This window comes from Malaclemys terrapin, chromosome 7 (genome assembly GCF_027887155.1).
Source record: "Malaclemys terrapin pileata isolate rMalTer1 chromosome 7, rMalTer1.hap1, whole genome shotgun sequence".
Classification (NCBI taxonomy): domain Eukaryota; kingdom Metazoa; phylum Chordata; order Testudines; family Emydidae; genus Malaclemys; species Malaclemys terrapin.
In genome coordinates this window covers 31,167,125-31,181,761 of record NC_071511.1, presented here as the reverse complement: position 1 = coordinate 31,181,761, position 14,637 = coordinate 31,167,125, and the positions used below count along the sequence as shown (strand labels likewise).

The 14,637-nt window shown below is 58.6% G+C and overlaps 1 protein-coding gene across 2 annotated transcripts; it reads right to left on the bottom strand.

The window, feature by feature from the left end:
• Positions 1 to 414: 414 nt before the first annotated feature.
• Positions 415 to 11,667, bottom strand: LOC128840542 (dual specificity protein phosphatase 10-like). 2 transcript variants are annotated; one of them, XM_054034651.1, is made up of 4 exons: positions 11,628 to 11,667; positions 5,709 to 6,883; positions 3,653 to 3,985; positions 415 to 2,779 (listed from the first exon to the last, which is right to left on the bottom strand). In XM_054034651.1, the coding sequence occupies exons 2-4, from the start codon at positions 6,868 to 6,870 to the stop codon at positions 2,508 to 2,510; spliced, it is 1,767 nt and encodes a 588-aa protein (XP_053890626.1). In that variant the 5' UTR covers positions 6,871 to 6,883; positions 11,628 to 11,667; the 3' UTR covers positions 415 to 2,507. The 2 variants fall into 2 exon arrangements, with proteins under 2 accessions (XP_053890626.1, XP_053890625.1); XM_054034650.1 differs by lacking the exon at positions 11,628 to 11,667 and adding an exon at positions 11,488 to 11,563.
• Positions 11,668 to 14,637: the final 2,970 nt, after the last annotated feature.

Below are 14,637 nucleotides of genomic sequence, written 5' to 3'. Positions count from 1 at the left end.
AGGTGAGGGGCACTAGGCTGGGGTCAGTGGGTGTTAGGCAGGCTTGGCGCTCTCCTTGTTTGGAGGCCGCTTGGCCTGTGCCACCTCTCCTCCAGGCTGGAGCCCAGCTGGGGGCTCCCATGGCCAAAGGAGGGGGGTCTATCTCGCCAACAGCCATTTAGCAGCCGAATTGCCCGCCCCCTGGCTGAGCTTTAGCGCAGCCCCACACAGAGCATGTCCTGCACTCGTGGGGGCTGGCCCCTTCAACCCTGGTGTGCAGAAGTGTCGGGGGGGGGGCTCCCATCCCTCTAGGTGAGGTTGTGCTGCAGGACGGGGGTGACCAGGGGGTGCCTCCATTCCAGGCCCCCCCATATCGCAGATCTCCCTGTCCCCTCCCAAGTCCCTCCCACCCCCCAATGGAGCACATGGCAGCCTTGTTACAAAAATGAATCCACATTTAATAAATTATTCCTGGCCTCAATAAATAATGAAGACAAATTCCAAAGAGAAACAGCAGAGTCTCCCCCCCCACTCCAAGCTCCTACGCCTGGGGGTGGGAGAGCTTCTTTAAATACAAAGCTCTGAGATCCGTGGGGAAAAGGGGGGAGCCCGATACGAGCCTCCACCCTGGGGGATGAGGGGGCAGGGATTGCTGCACGCTCGCTAGCCCCTGGCTGTGCAGTGCCCCCTAGCCAGCTGCCAGGGCAGGGCGGGGGGGGGGTTGAATGACTGGCTCTGGGGTAGACAGGGGTGTGATTGTGTCAGGATGGGATTGCGTGAATGGGGAGAGCGGTGTCTGCGGGGAGAAGAGGGGGATTTGTGAATGGGGGTGTAATGGGGGTGGGGCAGGTGAGTGCGTGGGGGGCTTTGGTTCATGCACTTGCATGGCTGCCCCTACATGTCTGACCCACTCTTGCCCTGGGTGGGGCTCTGCCTTCCTCCAGTGGGGGCTGGGCCCTGACTAGCCCCCGCTGCAGCCTTAGCTAACAGCTGGGCCTTACAGCTCAGCCAGCAGAACGGCTCCAGCTTTAAGAGCCGGACCCCATGGGTCCCTCCCTGTGGTTGAAGCTCCAGCTGGGGTGTTGGGGCACCTGGGAACTCATGAGGGCACAAGGGGGCACATGTCCATGGCTCGGGGGGGGGGGGTGCATGTATGGGGGCTCCTGTGGGGTGTGCCCGGGTCACAGGGGCTGTGGGCAGTATGTGTGCAGGGCTGCCTGAGAGGGGGTGTGGATGAGTGTGCATATGGTGGGGCGGGGGGGAATGTGGGAAGTGCCTCTTTCTGTGCAGGGGGAGGGGTCCCTCTTTGCTGTCACTCCCCAACAGAAACTGTCCCCATCCCTTCATTTTTGGCTCCTCCACACTCCCACCCACCCCTCATATCTGTACCCTCCATGGTGGGGGGGAGCCAAACTTAGCACTGGAAAGAAGGGGGAGGGACTGGAAGACATTAAAATGGGGGGAGAAGAGAAATTCCCCCTCCCCTGGATTTTGTGTGACCATTAACTGTAGAGGCCCCCCCATTTGGGGGAGGAGGGAGAAGAAAGGGTTAAAAGCCAAAAACTCCTATTACATCTCAGATAAATAAGAAACTCCCCTCCCCATAATTCTCCCCAGACCCCCCAAATCTCACCCTCCCCCCAGAGGAGGGCATCTTAAAGAGACAGTAACCAGCAGCCTCATGAAATGGACCAGCATGGTACAAAAGCAAAGGAGGCACCCCCCACTTTGGAGCCCCTCCCCAAGTCTTTAAAAATAAATATCCCCTAATGGAAGACTATTCTGATTTACTAAATTGTATTGCCCTGGAGGGAGTGTGTGGGGGGGTATCTCTCCTACATTGGGCACTGGGGGAGGAGACCTCCCCGTCCAATGTAATCCCCTCCCCCCTCCATGTACACAGGAAAGGTGCTACTGTCATTTTAAGACATCAGTCAGTATAACAGGTTGATGGTCAGGTATGGAGCAGCAGAATCCAAAGAATATAGGGTGGGGAGGCTATGGGGGCCCCCAAACTCCATCCATGTTGGCGCTGTGAATCAGTCTGGAAGAAAGTCTGTGATCGTCCTGAGTTTTCAAAAAAATCTGCTAGTTTTTTGTTTGTTTGTTTTTTGGGCGGGGGGGGGTTGGCCTGTGTCCCTCCCAAATCCCTGTAGGGCCCCCCTTCTCCGCAGTGGACTTCAGCAAAGCAGCACCCAGAGCGGAGAGGCCAAAGGAGCAACAGGCCATGGGGACCCCCAAAATATACACACACATCCCAATAAATAGCAGGCAACAGCCCTCGCCACCGCACGCACACACAGGGATTAAAAACTGGGGTAAAAACTGGCCCCTCTCCTCAGCCCTCTATCAACGGGCACCTGGCGGCACATGGGGCACAAGTGGGCAGGATGGGCATTGGTGCCCTGGTATCTGGCCCCCAGACCTGGCCTGTTGGAAGCCTGTCCGTCTGTCCAGTTATTGCACACACTCCCCTTCCCTCCCCTCCCCGCCCTGAGATGGGTGGCCTGGTCCAGCCCAGGCCCCGCTCACACCTCGGTCTCCACCCCAGTGAGCTTGAGCTTGGGGGTGAGGATGCGGGGGGTGACCCCTGCGTTGAGATCCGTCTCGAACTCCAGCAGTTGCCCCATGAAGTTGAGGTTGGGCGAGATGATGGGGCGTTTGCCTTTGACGTACTTGTAGGCATCACTCATGGTCATCAGTGTGTGCTTCATCAGGTAGGCGATGACGATGGTGGCTGAGCGTGAGACACCCGCCTGGCAGTGGATCAGCACACCCTTCCCCCGCTGGTGTGCCTCCTCTGGGGGAAGGGGAGAGATGGGGGGTCAGCACCTCTTACCGGTCCAGCCCTGCACCAAACCCCCTCCAGCCCCCATTATCCCCAGCACCACCAGCCCAGCTACCCTATCCTCTGCACCCTCAACCCCCTGCATACCCCAACCCTCTACCCAATCCCCTGCACCCCCACTATGCCCAGCACACCAACCCCCTGCATACCCCCAACCTTCTACCCAATCCCCTGAACCCCTGACTCTGCCCTGCATCCCCAACCCTGCTACCCAATCCCCTGAACCCCCCACTGTGCCCAGCACCCCCAACATGCTGCCCAATCCTCTGAACCCCCCACTATGCCCTGCATACCCCAACCCTGCTACCCAATCCCCTGCACCCCCCACTATGCCCAGCACCCCCTGCCCGAACACCTGCATACCCCAACCCTGCTACCCAATCCCCTGAACCCCCCACTGCCCAGCACCCCCAATCCCCTGAACCCCCACTATGCCCTGCACCCCCAATCCCCTGCACCCCCACTATGCCCAGCACCCCTAACCCCCTGCATTAAATATAAATAAATATAAAATATATGGAGATATACCTATCTCATAGAGCTGGAAGAGACCCTGAAAGGTCATCAAGTCCAGCCCCTGCCTTCTCTAGCAGGACCAAGTACTGATTTTGCCCCAGAGCCCTAAGTGGTCCCCTCAAGGATTGAACTCACAACCCTGGGTTTAGTAGGCCAATGCTCAAACCACTGAGCTATCCCCCCCACCATGCTGGCCCATCTCCTCAGGTTGGAGGGGTGCAGTGTTCAGGGTGGGTGCAGCTCCTGTCCCCAACCCCCTCTACTCCTGGGGACACCACCCCAGCCCCGCTCCCGAGCTGCCCCCCATACCGATGAACTCGAAGGCCTCCTCAAAGTACTGGCGCAGGTCCTGGCGGCTGTTGTCGGTAGCGGGCAGGCGCTTGTAGCGCAGGTGCCCACTCTGGGCATGGTAGAGGGGCAGGTGGGTGGTGACGTTCAGCACATGGCCCACGTTGAGGCTCAGCATCCGCTCCAGGTCCTGTGCGTCGCGCTCGTTGCCCAGGAACAAGAAGGGCAGGATGGGGCTCAGCTCGGCGCTCTCCAGGTCGGGGGTGAGGGGTGGCCCCTCAGGGTCCCCATCCACCCCCTCCAGGACCCCCCCAGCTTCCTCCAGCGGCTCTGACGGCGGCACCGCCACACTCCCTGCAGGCAACAGCTCAACATCACAGGGGGCACATGGACCCACACTCAGTACTGTGCCTGTCCTGAATCCCCTAAACTCAGACCCCTGACCTGTGAACCCACTAAACTCAGACCCCGGACTGTGAATACCCTAAACTCAGACCTCTGGCCTCTGAACCCCCACACTCAGCTGCCCCTGGCCTGAATCCCCTGAACTTACACCCTCAGCCTGTGAACCCCCAATCTCAGAAGCCTCCCAACTGATGCCCCAAATTCAGACTGGCCCAAATTCAGAGCCCCCCAGCCTGTGAATCACCAAACTCAGAACCCCTCTGGCCTGAGGCCCCAAATCCAGATTCTCTCTGCCTGACTCCACACTCTGACCACCCACACTCAGCCTTCCCCAGCTGAAACCATCCCTTGAGAACTCCTGAAACTCAGCCCCTCCTACTCTGCCCTGAACTCCAGACTAGAAACTCACCCCAGACCCTCCCAGCCCGACAGCTTTTATGAATCCCCCAAACTTGGCCTGAGCCTCCAAACACCAGCCCTGCCTCATAACTCAGCTCAAATTACGGCCCTGGAACCTTCAACCCAGCCGGATTGCAAACCTCCTCCACCTCGACCTTCAGCGCCTCAGTCCCCCCAGCCCTGAACCCTCACCCCAAGCACACCATGCACCCCAGTCCCTGACCTTTGACCCCAAAGACCCCGAACACTGACCTTCAAGCCCTGAACTACCCCCACCCAGACTAACCCCCAATCTCTGATCTTCTCCCTCCAACCCTTCACTCCAAATTCTGAGCTGCACAAGGGGATATAGAAAATGGCACCCCCCACACCCACCCTGACTCTGCAGCCTGCAAGCACTGTTGGGCTGGGCTGGGGGTGCAGTCAGCGCCCTAAGGCCAGCTGGATAAAATGTGCAGGAGTCTCTCTGTGGGCCCAAGCTGGGGTGGAGGGAGGGGGGAGATTTGGAGGGAAAGGACAGGGAAGGGAAATGCTGGGGGGGAAGGGCTAATGGAACTAGGGGAGCTGGGGGGATCTGGGGGGATGGGCCAATGGAACTAGGGGAGCTGGGGGATGGTAGTAGCCCAGTGCCTGGCTCCCATCACAAACGGGGGTCACAGTTTTGTCCAATGGCTGTCAGTGCCCCAGCAGGGAATGGGGGAGGGGCAGTGAGGGGAGTGATGTCATGTCACCAGCTGGGCTGAGATCAATCCCGCTCAACAGGCTCAGAGCAGGTGCGGGAGGGGGGGAGCCTGGGACAGCTGCACTAACCCCCCCCCCCCCCTTAACTCCACCATCTGTTCCCTATGGATCCTGCTGGGATGAGGTCAGAGGGTCCTGCGCTAGGGGATGAGGGGAGGCCATGGGAGGGGCAGTACAAGGCTGGGGGGCAGGAAGGGAAGGCAGGGCGCACTGTGCAGGAGCTGGAGGGTCTGGGACTGCAAGGGGCCTGGGGGTCAAGCCTGGGAGAGGGGAGGGTGCACTGGGAGGGGTCTTGGCTGGGGGGGGAAATCTCTCCCCAGCCCTAGGAATCTCTGTGAGAAGCCCTGTCAGGTCTCAGCCAGGACAGGCATGCTTGAGAAGACAGATTCTCTCTTCTCCCCTCTGTGCATCCCCCCCGTCCATCCTCCCCCCATCCAACCCCCTGCAGCCTGCCAGAGGGTGGGGCACCATGCCCACCACAGCCGGCCACCTCCCGCCCCCTTGGCACCACTGTCACCACATGCCCACCTACCTCTCCTGCCCTGCACCTCCTTATTGAGCAAGTCCAGCACCAGGTGGAGGTTCTGGGCGGGCAGGGTTTTGGGGGGCTCGGGAGGGGCCGGAGGGGCAGGGGTCTCCCCCACTGCAGCACAGCAGCCGTTCTGCTGCTCCTTGGGCCAGAGGCGCTGCAGGGAGTCATGGGGGTCCTTGGAGGCCATGAAGTCCAGCACGGCCAGTTTGCCCTGCTGGAGGCGCCGCCTGCCAGCCGCATCCGAAACGCTGAAGTGCATGGCGCCCTGCAGCTGGCTCTTGGTGTACTGCATCAGGTTGCGGCAATCCAGGATCAGTGGTGCCCCCTGCTGCTGGGTGCGGGAACGGCTCATCTTCTTGGCCAGCTCCTCGGGCCAGATGGTGCGCACGCTGTAGTCATCCTCGTCGTAGCTGGAGGGGGGCGAGCCCCTGGCTGGGGGGTCGTAGGCCACAATGGGGTCGCTGCTGCAGAAGCTGCAGGAGGAGCTGACCGACTTGACTGAGGGGTTGCATGCCAGGCAGGCCAGGGACTTGAGGGCTGACGGGGTACAGGGCAAGCACCCCAGCTTCTTGACCGAGGGCGGGGAGCAGCTGAGGGAGGCCAGACTGGAGCGGCACGACAGGCACCCCAGGGAGCGCAGCCCCGGCTTGGGGCTGGTGTCGTCACAGCGCATCAAGCGCCAGCAGCCCCGGCAGCCACCTTTCAAGGGGTGCATGGTGCCCGCTCTGGGGCTGGAGAGGCAGGAGGAAGCAGGTGACGGGGTGTCCCCCCCAGCCGGCCGTGAGTTTTCCTTAAAGCAGCGCTTCTTGAGCTTGGCTTGAGGCAGCAGCACCTTGAGCTCCGGCCCCCCGCAGGACCTGCTGCTGCCCTGCTGGAGGTCGAGCTGCAGGGAGAGGTTGCGATCGCGCACCCGGCTCTGCCCAGCCCCCACCGTCAGCTTGATGTCGATGGTGTGGGAGTGGGGGGGTGGGAGGCAGGCCTGGGACTCCTGATAGGGTGGGGCAGCCCCAGTTCGGTCCTTAGGGGGTGGGTGGCTCGGGGGTCTCCGCACCCGGGGCGACAGAAGCTGCTTGTCGGCAGGGAAGCTGTGATTGAGGCGCAAAGCCAAGGTCTTGGGGCGCTGGAGGACGGAGAGGCGGTCTTCCAGGGGTGAGGGAGGCATTGGGAAGGGTGACCTGCAGAGAGGGGGGAGAGAGGGTCAGGGGTGTGTGGGATACTAAAGGGGCACAGAGGGGTGGTCCCCACACCAGCGATCCTCCCCACATCCCAAACAAGCTGTGCCTCCCTGTGCAACCCCCTGCCCCCCATGCTATGGGCACCAGGGCTGAGACCCTGTAAACTCATTTCACACCCTTCCAAAAGTTTTTTAACCCTTCACACTCTGGCTCTGATATTTCAGATGAGGTCCAGTCACTGCAGCCAGGGTCAGGGGGTGGAGCACTAGAGTCCTGGCTCCCTATTGGCTTTGCAGTTAAATAGTCCCCTTCCCTCCCCCTCAGGTGCCTGCATCCCAGTGCTGGGAAGGAGGTCCCTATATAAACCATAGCAATTGGGGGGCGGGGAGAGTAGATGGGTTGGGGGGTGCTCTGGGCAGGCCCTCCTGATCCAAGCTCCTGGTTGCAGATTCCCCCCCACACACATTTTGGTCCCTTATCAGTTCCAAGCACCCCATGCTCCCCTGAGGCTGAGTAAGCTTCAAAGAGTCCAATTCGTCTCCCTTCTCTGCGCCAACAGAGATTTAACCCCCCCCTCCCCTATGCCTTGGGGGGCTCGGGCTACCAGCAGCCCCACATCACCCACGTGGCCAGGGTGCAGGGCTCCTGGGGGAAAGCATATCCCACTGGGGCCATGAAGGAATCATGTGGGAAATTACACTCTGTGTCCCCCAACCCAGCCTACCCCCACACCAGCACTCCATCCCCCCCATCCTCACACAGCCCCTGCCCCCAGAGCGACTCTGACCTCCCCCCACTCCTCTCTTTGTCTCCCAGTGAGGGTCCATGCCCCATCCCCCATCCCCCATTCCATTCTGACTCCCTCTCCATCCCCCCCACACCTGTAATGGTCTCTGCTTTCCCCACAACCACCTGCCTTGTGTCAGCATTCCCCTGTAACTCTGTCCCCCATCTGGCCAGCCCCAGAGCACTCGCTCCCCATGCTCCCCCAGGACAGCAGCTCTGCTCTAAAGCGGGGTGACAGGGCCGGCTACTCCCATCAGCGCCTCTGGCAGCGGGGGGAACGTGAGGGACAGAACTGGGGGTGGGGGTTCCCCCTCACTAGAGAGGAGTGTCTGTGCCCTTCTAGCCTGGGATCCTTCCCCAACAGACCAGGGGCTATCGAGGGCTGCAGAGCCCGGGCTGAGCTACTCTTAAGGACACCCACGTGCATCCACGTAAGAGGAAAGCCATGCACAGTCGCAGCTATACATAGGCCTATGGCTCACACACTCCTGCACACTCAGCCCCACGCATACACAGATGCACGCTCACACACGCTCTCCAGCACACGCACTCAGACACACATACGCGCACAGATGCACATTTCTATGCACACTCACCTCCATGCACGCACACGCCTATGTGAAGTCAAACTCACATACACCCGCAGCACTCACCCCCATGCACACTCCCATTTGTACTCATGGACATGTGTGCTCACGTCAGTGCCTGCTCTCACCAGGGCACACTTCATCAGGGCACATACTCATACTGGTGCACACCCACCTCAGTGCATGCATAGGCACACTTACATCAGAGCACACAAACTGGTGCACATTCATCCCAGTGCACGCCCATGCACACACCAGTGCACACTCATACTGGTGCACGCTCACCCCAATGCATGCCCACATGCTCTGCTCTTTAGCTGGCGAGTCCAGGTCCCTGGGGCAACATGTTTAGTCCCTCCCTGAAAAGCAAAATCACGGCACTTCTAAAAATACCCAGCTGAGCTCAGGGGCTGGTAACGCCCGACAGGGGCTTGTGCTTCCTCAGGTTACCACCCGGGGGTGAGCTCACCAGTTGGCCCCAGAAGTGCTGTGCTGGGCAGAGTGAGGTGGGAGGGCAGGGGACTGTTCAGACAGCTGTCCCCATCTCTGTCAGCAGGGGGCAGCCCTAATCCCATGAACCAAAGCACCCCCAGCTCTTGGGGACAAGGGGCTGTATCCTTGGCCACCCCATCTCCCAGTATGTGATACTCATTGCCAGCCAATCAGCAGTAAAGATTCCCCGTGGATTCTGACTGGTTGGGGAGAGGGCTGTTCTTCCACCAGCAGAAATTCTGATTGGCTAGGGACCAGACTGCTTTTCTAGCTGGGGGTGGTGGAAGGGACAGGGGCAATGCTGCGCAGCTCCTCCTGCCCCTCTGGCCCCCACCCCACCTTCCTGCTATAGTCTCCTCCTGTCCCTAGACCCCCCTCCAGCTCCTGTCCCCATGCCACTACTCCTACTCGCTTACCCCCAGCCCTCCCCTCCCATCTCCCTGCACACACACCCATAGTAGAGCTACAGCCCCCATCCCACATAGGATGGGTGTACCCTCTCCCACATTTTGCCCCATTCCAAGCTGAGAAATAATCCCAGTGCTGGGAGCATGTGGCTCTTTAGTGGGCAGCTGCCTGCCTCTGATGGAGAGATTGGGGGTAATTAACAGGAGCATGAGGTGGTTGGGTGTCTGTGTGTGTCAGGACAGGCATGTGTGAGTATACGCATGCTGAGCGGGCTGCATGGGCACATCATGCGGGGGAGGGAGTGTACACTGTGGGATATGTACCTATGCAAGCTTTTGTATGTTGCATGTGCACTTTTTTTGCGTGCTGTGGTGTGAGCATGCACCAATGCTAGGATGCATCTGTGTGCAAGCTTTCGCATGCTGAGTTGTGCGAGTCTGTGTTTGTGCACTTGTGCATGATGTGGTGAATGTGTATTCTGGTGGGTGTGTGCACTTCGCAAGCTTTGGCTTGTTGTGGAGGGTGTGTTGTGGTAAGCATGTGTTGTGGTTGGTGAGGGTGTGTGTGCACACTTTGCGTGTTTTGTGTGTGTTTGTGCAAGCTTTGCAGGTTATGGTGGGTGTCTATTTTTGTATACCTGAGCATGGGCGTGTGCGTCTGTGTGTGTGTGTCACAGCATAGGTGAGTGCAATCATGCATGTTCCTCCAGCAGTCATTTTCATGCTCATGTACACGGCTCATGTGGGGGTGGGGGTGTAAAGACCAGGAGCTCATTGGCCAACCCCAGGAGTGCCACCAGTAACTTCCCTCCTGAGCCCCTGAATATGGTATCACAACCCAAAAATAACCCCTTGTGTCACTGCAGCGCTGAGCACAGAGTGGGCACAAGGTCCCACGGGCCTCCCAGCTCCCTGTAAGGTAAGGTCACAGCCGGCCAGACTGACAATACCCCCACTCCCACCATGGCGCTGAGCCATGAACCCAGTTACCACCTGCAGCTGCAGGATCCCACTCAGACCCCTCCAAGGCCTGACATCACACTTGTCCTGCACCCCCAGTCTGGCATTGCCACCCATCCCCCCAGCCTGGCATTGCTCCCCATCTCCCCAGTCTGCCATGGTCCCCCCCAGCCTGCCATCACCCCACATCCATCCCCCCCCGTAGTCTGATATTGCAGCCACCCACTCCTGCAATCTTGCTTTGCCTCTGGTCCCCTCCAGCCTGGCATTGCCCCCGTCTCTCCAACATGGCATCACTCCCTCCAGCCTGGCATTGCCCCGTCTCTCCAACATGGCATCATCCCTCCAGCCTGGCATTGCCCCCTGTCTCTCCAACATGGCATCATCCCTTCCAGCCTGGAATTGCGCCCCCATTTCTCCAACATGGCATCACCCCTTCCAGCCTGGAATTGTCCCCCGCCCCCGTCTCTCCAACATGGCATCACCCCCTCCAGCCTGGAATTGCCCCCCCCCGTCTCTCCAACATGGCATCACCCCCTCCAGCCTGGCATTGCCCCCCCGTCTCTCCAACATGGCATCACCCCCTCCAGCCTGGAATTGCCCCCCCGTCTCCCCAGCATGGCATCATCCCTCCAGCCTGGCATCACCTGTCCTGGCATCACGATTCTCTATCCTGCCCCCGCCTGGCATTCCCTGCCCGGAGTGGGAGCCCGTCTGTCACCCATGATCGCGGCTCCAGCCTTCCCCTCCCACGCGCCCCAAAGCTCTGCCGTAACAAGCCGTGCTGCCAGCCACCACACGCTCTGCTGGGTGTCCCCGCTCCCGCACCCCTCCTCCCCGTGTCCCCCCCGTTTAGACAGCAGGATCCCCCCACCCCCACCCCACGCCATTCTGGCTGCCAGTCACCACCTTTGACAGCTTAACCCTTCCCTGGTTCCAACCGGTCCCTTGCCCCAGCTTCCTTCATTAGCGCCCGGCGCCCCCGCTCCAGATGTGCGCCCCCCCACCAGCTGTTTTACAATACACCCCCAAGCTGCTACCATGCTAGGAACCCCTACGCTGGGGGGTCACCACTTTCGGGGATGTCTCCTCTCTCTCTCTCTCCACACACACACGCCTCTACCCCACCTCCAAATATTTGCACCCTTGCCCACAAAGCGCTGCGCCCTTCCCCCGCATGTTCGCACCCCGGCCCCCTTGAGCCAGCCAGATGTTTGCCCCCCCCCCTTTGCCCAGAACGTTCCCCTTTCCAAAACAAATCCCCCGGGGAGAGGCAGCCTCCGTGCCAACCCCCTAGCACCACTGAGTGCCAATCAGAGCCCCCCATGTCCCCAGGGGTGAGGGGGTACAAGATACCCAGCCACCCTCTTACCTGCATCAGATCCCTACGCTGTGGCTCATGCCCATGTGAGTAGAGGGTTAGGGGGGTCCTTGGAAGCCAGCCCCTGCGTCCCCCCAATGCCCAGGCAGGTTCCACCCCCCGGGTTGTCTATTTACTCCCCCCACCCTCACCACTATCTGGTGTTGAAGCCTTGCTTTGATGGGGGGGGAGCAGGAAGAGGAGGAGGAGGAGGGGCTATGGGGGGTGACATCATCTGTAGCCAATGAGAGCGAGCCCGGATCTCCGGGATGGTGAAGCACAGGGGCACGTGACCCAAGCTGGCTTCATTGTGAAAGGAAGGAAGGAGACCCCCTTGGCCCTGTCTGTGTGTTTGTCTGTCCACGGGGGAGGGCGCTGGAGAAACACACGGACCGATCTACCTAACCCCATAGAGACCCAGATCCATCCACCCCCATAGAGAGCGACTGATCTACCTAACCCATAGAGACCCAGATCCATCCATCCCACAGAGAGCAACTGATTTACCAAATCCTGTAGAGACCCAGATCCATCCACTCTCACAGAGAGCGACCGATCTACCTAACCCCGTAGAGACCTAGATCCATCCGTCCACTCCCATAGACAGCAACCGATCTACCTAACCCCATAGATCCCCTAGATCCATCCATCAATCCAAGACGATCTATTTATCCATTCATCCCCATGCACATCCATCTAACCAGATCTCCATCCATCCATCCCCCACACATCTATTTATCTACCTATCAATGCCCATACACATCCTATTATCCAGCTACCCATCCATTCCTGCACACATCCAGCTAGCCATCCACCCCATATACATCCAGCTAGCCATCCATCCCATACACATCTATCCAGGTATCTATCTGTCCACCCCACTCACCACCACCTTTTTCCTTAGTGCAGCGCTTCCCATTGCAACACATTTTATTTCAATCTTATAACTATCACTCTCCTTCCCTCACTCTGATTTACAGCTGGGGAAACTGAGGCAATGTGAGAGGGAAGGGCCTTGTGCTCAATGTTATGCTGGGTGTCTGCAGCAGGGCTGGGAGGAGAACTCAGGAGTTCTGTGCTCTAAAGGCTGCATTACAAAGTGTGTGGGGGCGGGGTGGCTTACATGAATTTTGCAAAGTGCTTTGAGATCCTGGGAGGGAATCACTAAATTAGCATAATGTCTGTTTGTGTCTCTGTCCTTCCACTGCTAGGAACCCTCTGTCTGTCCATCCCCTCTACGCATTAGTGCAGCAGGAGGAGCTGTTTATATCTGGGGTTCCCAAGAACGGTAGGAATCAAGTGAGCAAGAAATTAAACAGAACAGAGTCATATCCCCCCAAACCCAGCCCAGCTTTGGACCTGGCTCTTGTATTGAACCCTTCACAGCCATTGGTTCAAAACAAATCTCCCTCGCCACCCCGCCGTGCTGAGCGGGAGTGTGGAGTGCAGTGGGCCTAGTGTGTGAGCCCCGGCATGTCTCCAGTGCTCACACGTCTGGTGCCTTCTGCCAGAAGAGCTCTCTGTGCTTTGCCCACATCTGAACCTGGTGTGTGAGAGCATGTTTCTGTGTGTGGACAGGCAGAGATGTGGGGGGGAGGTGAATCCAGGCAGAGGAATGGGGGGAATCTGTGTGTTTGGACAAGTGGAGGTATTTAATTAACATGTGGTGAGAAGTGCGGAGAAATGTCAAGCGGGTGTATGTGCATGTGGTGTCATGTGTCAACAGACATGTATATGCCTAGGAATTCACATGTCTGCATGCATGCACACGTGTGCATGGGGCAAGCATGGGGTCATGCATGCATGCACAGGATATGTATATGTGCATATTTGTCTGTATGTGTTAAGCATGTAAGAGTGCAGATGTGTGACAGATGTGTTAATGAATTAACACATGATAATACATCATGCTCATTTTCTACCTCCACTGAATCCCAAATCCATGCAAGCCACGCCCACTGTACACGACCAACCGATCCCAAGCCCTGCAGTCCACGCTGCCTCTCACACCAACACCATACCACGCTCCCCCGCCCCCGAGCATGCTGCGGAGGGTTGGTACAGGCAGCTTTGTCTTTGCATCTCAGTGCCTTTGTTTTGAATGCTGTGGGTTCCCTCCCACTGGCATCCCGGGAGGGGACTTTGACACAGGTGTGGCTGGTGACCGCATAGAATGTTACTCACTGGGTGACACACACAGCTGAGCAGGGACATGCCCAGCCTGGAACTGGCTCAACGAGAAATGTCTTGAGCTGGAGCCTGCCCATTCGTTGGTGAGGTCATGGGGTGGGGGTGACTCAGGCACCACAACATCAGAGGCCAGATCTCCAGCTGGTGTAAACAGCTCCACTGGAGTCAATGGGAACTAGAGCCCGAGGTAGTGTTCCTTTATTGCCTACTGATTGATACTTACATACGTACGTACACACGTGTGTGTGTGTGTGGTAGACTATTCTGGACCCATCCCACAAATCCCTAGGGTGGACCTCCTGCCTGCCGCTCCGATCTGTCTGGGGCAGCACCCAGCATGGAGCCAGAACTGCTGTACTGAACCCAACAGCCTGGCCCACCCGGACTAGCCCCGTTGCTAGAGCTGACATGCAGCAGCATTGGGGGGCTCTGTCTCTTTGAATCCCTCATTCAGAAGCAGTCACGCTGCAGGACTGCTTGCCTTGCATCCTCGTTCCCCCTGCTGCTGGCGCTGGCGTGGGAGCCAGTGCACCCTCCCATGGGGCCTTTCCAAAGTTATGAGTCACCAGGGTTGAGCACAGTCCTGTCATGCCCATGAGCTAAATGGGCTTTCCTAGCTCTGGCTCCTCGGGGATTTCAAGGAGGAAAGGATCGAACCAGGCACTATATATGCCCGCTGGGATGCCTTGCTGGGTTCAAAGAGCCAGGACCAGATCCCGTGGTTAGGCGCAAATCTAGAAGTGCTGCAAGGACTCCAGAATCATGTCCCTGGGTGGAGGGAGAGCAGAATGAGGCCTATTGCTTGGATGGGGAGGGGAAAGGGGTGGAATCCCTGCCACCTATCTTACCCCCTGGAAGCCTATTCCAGACCTAGCCCTAGTGTTAGAATGATTTCCCTAATATGTGTGTATATTTGTGTAGGGTGTGTGTGCATTTAAGCACGTGGGTGTGTGGGCATGAGTTGTGTGCATG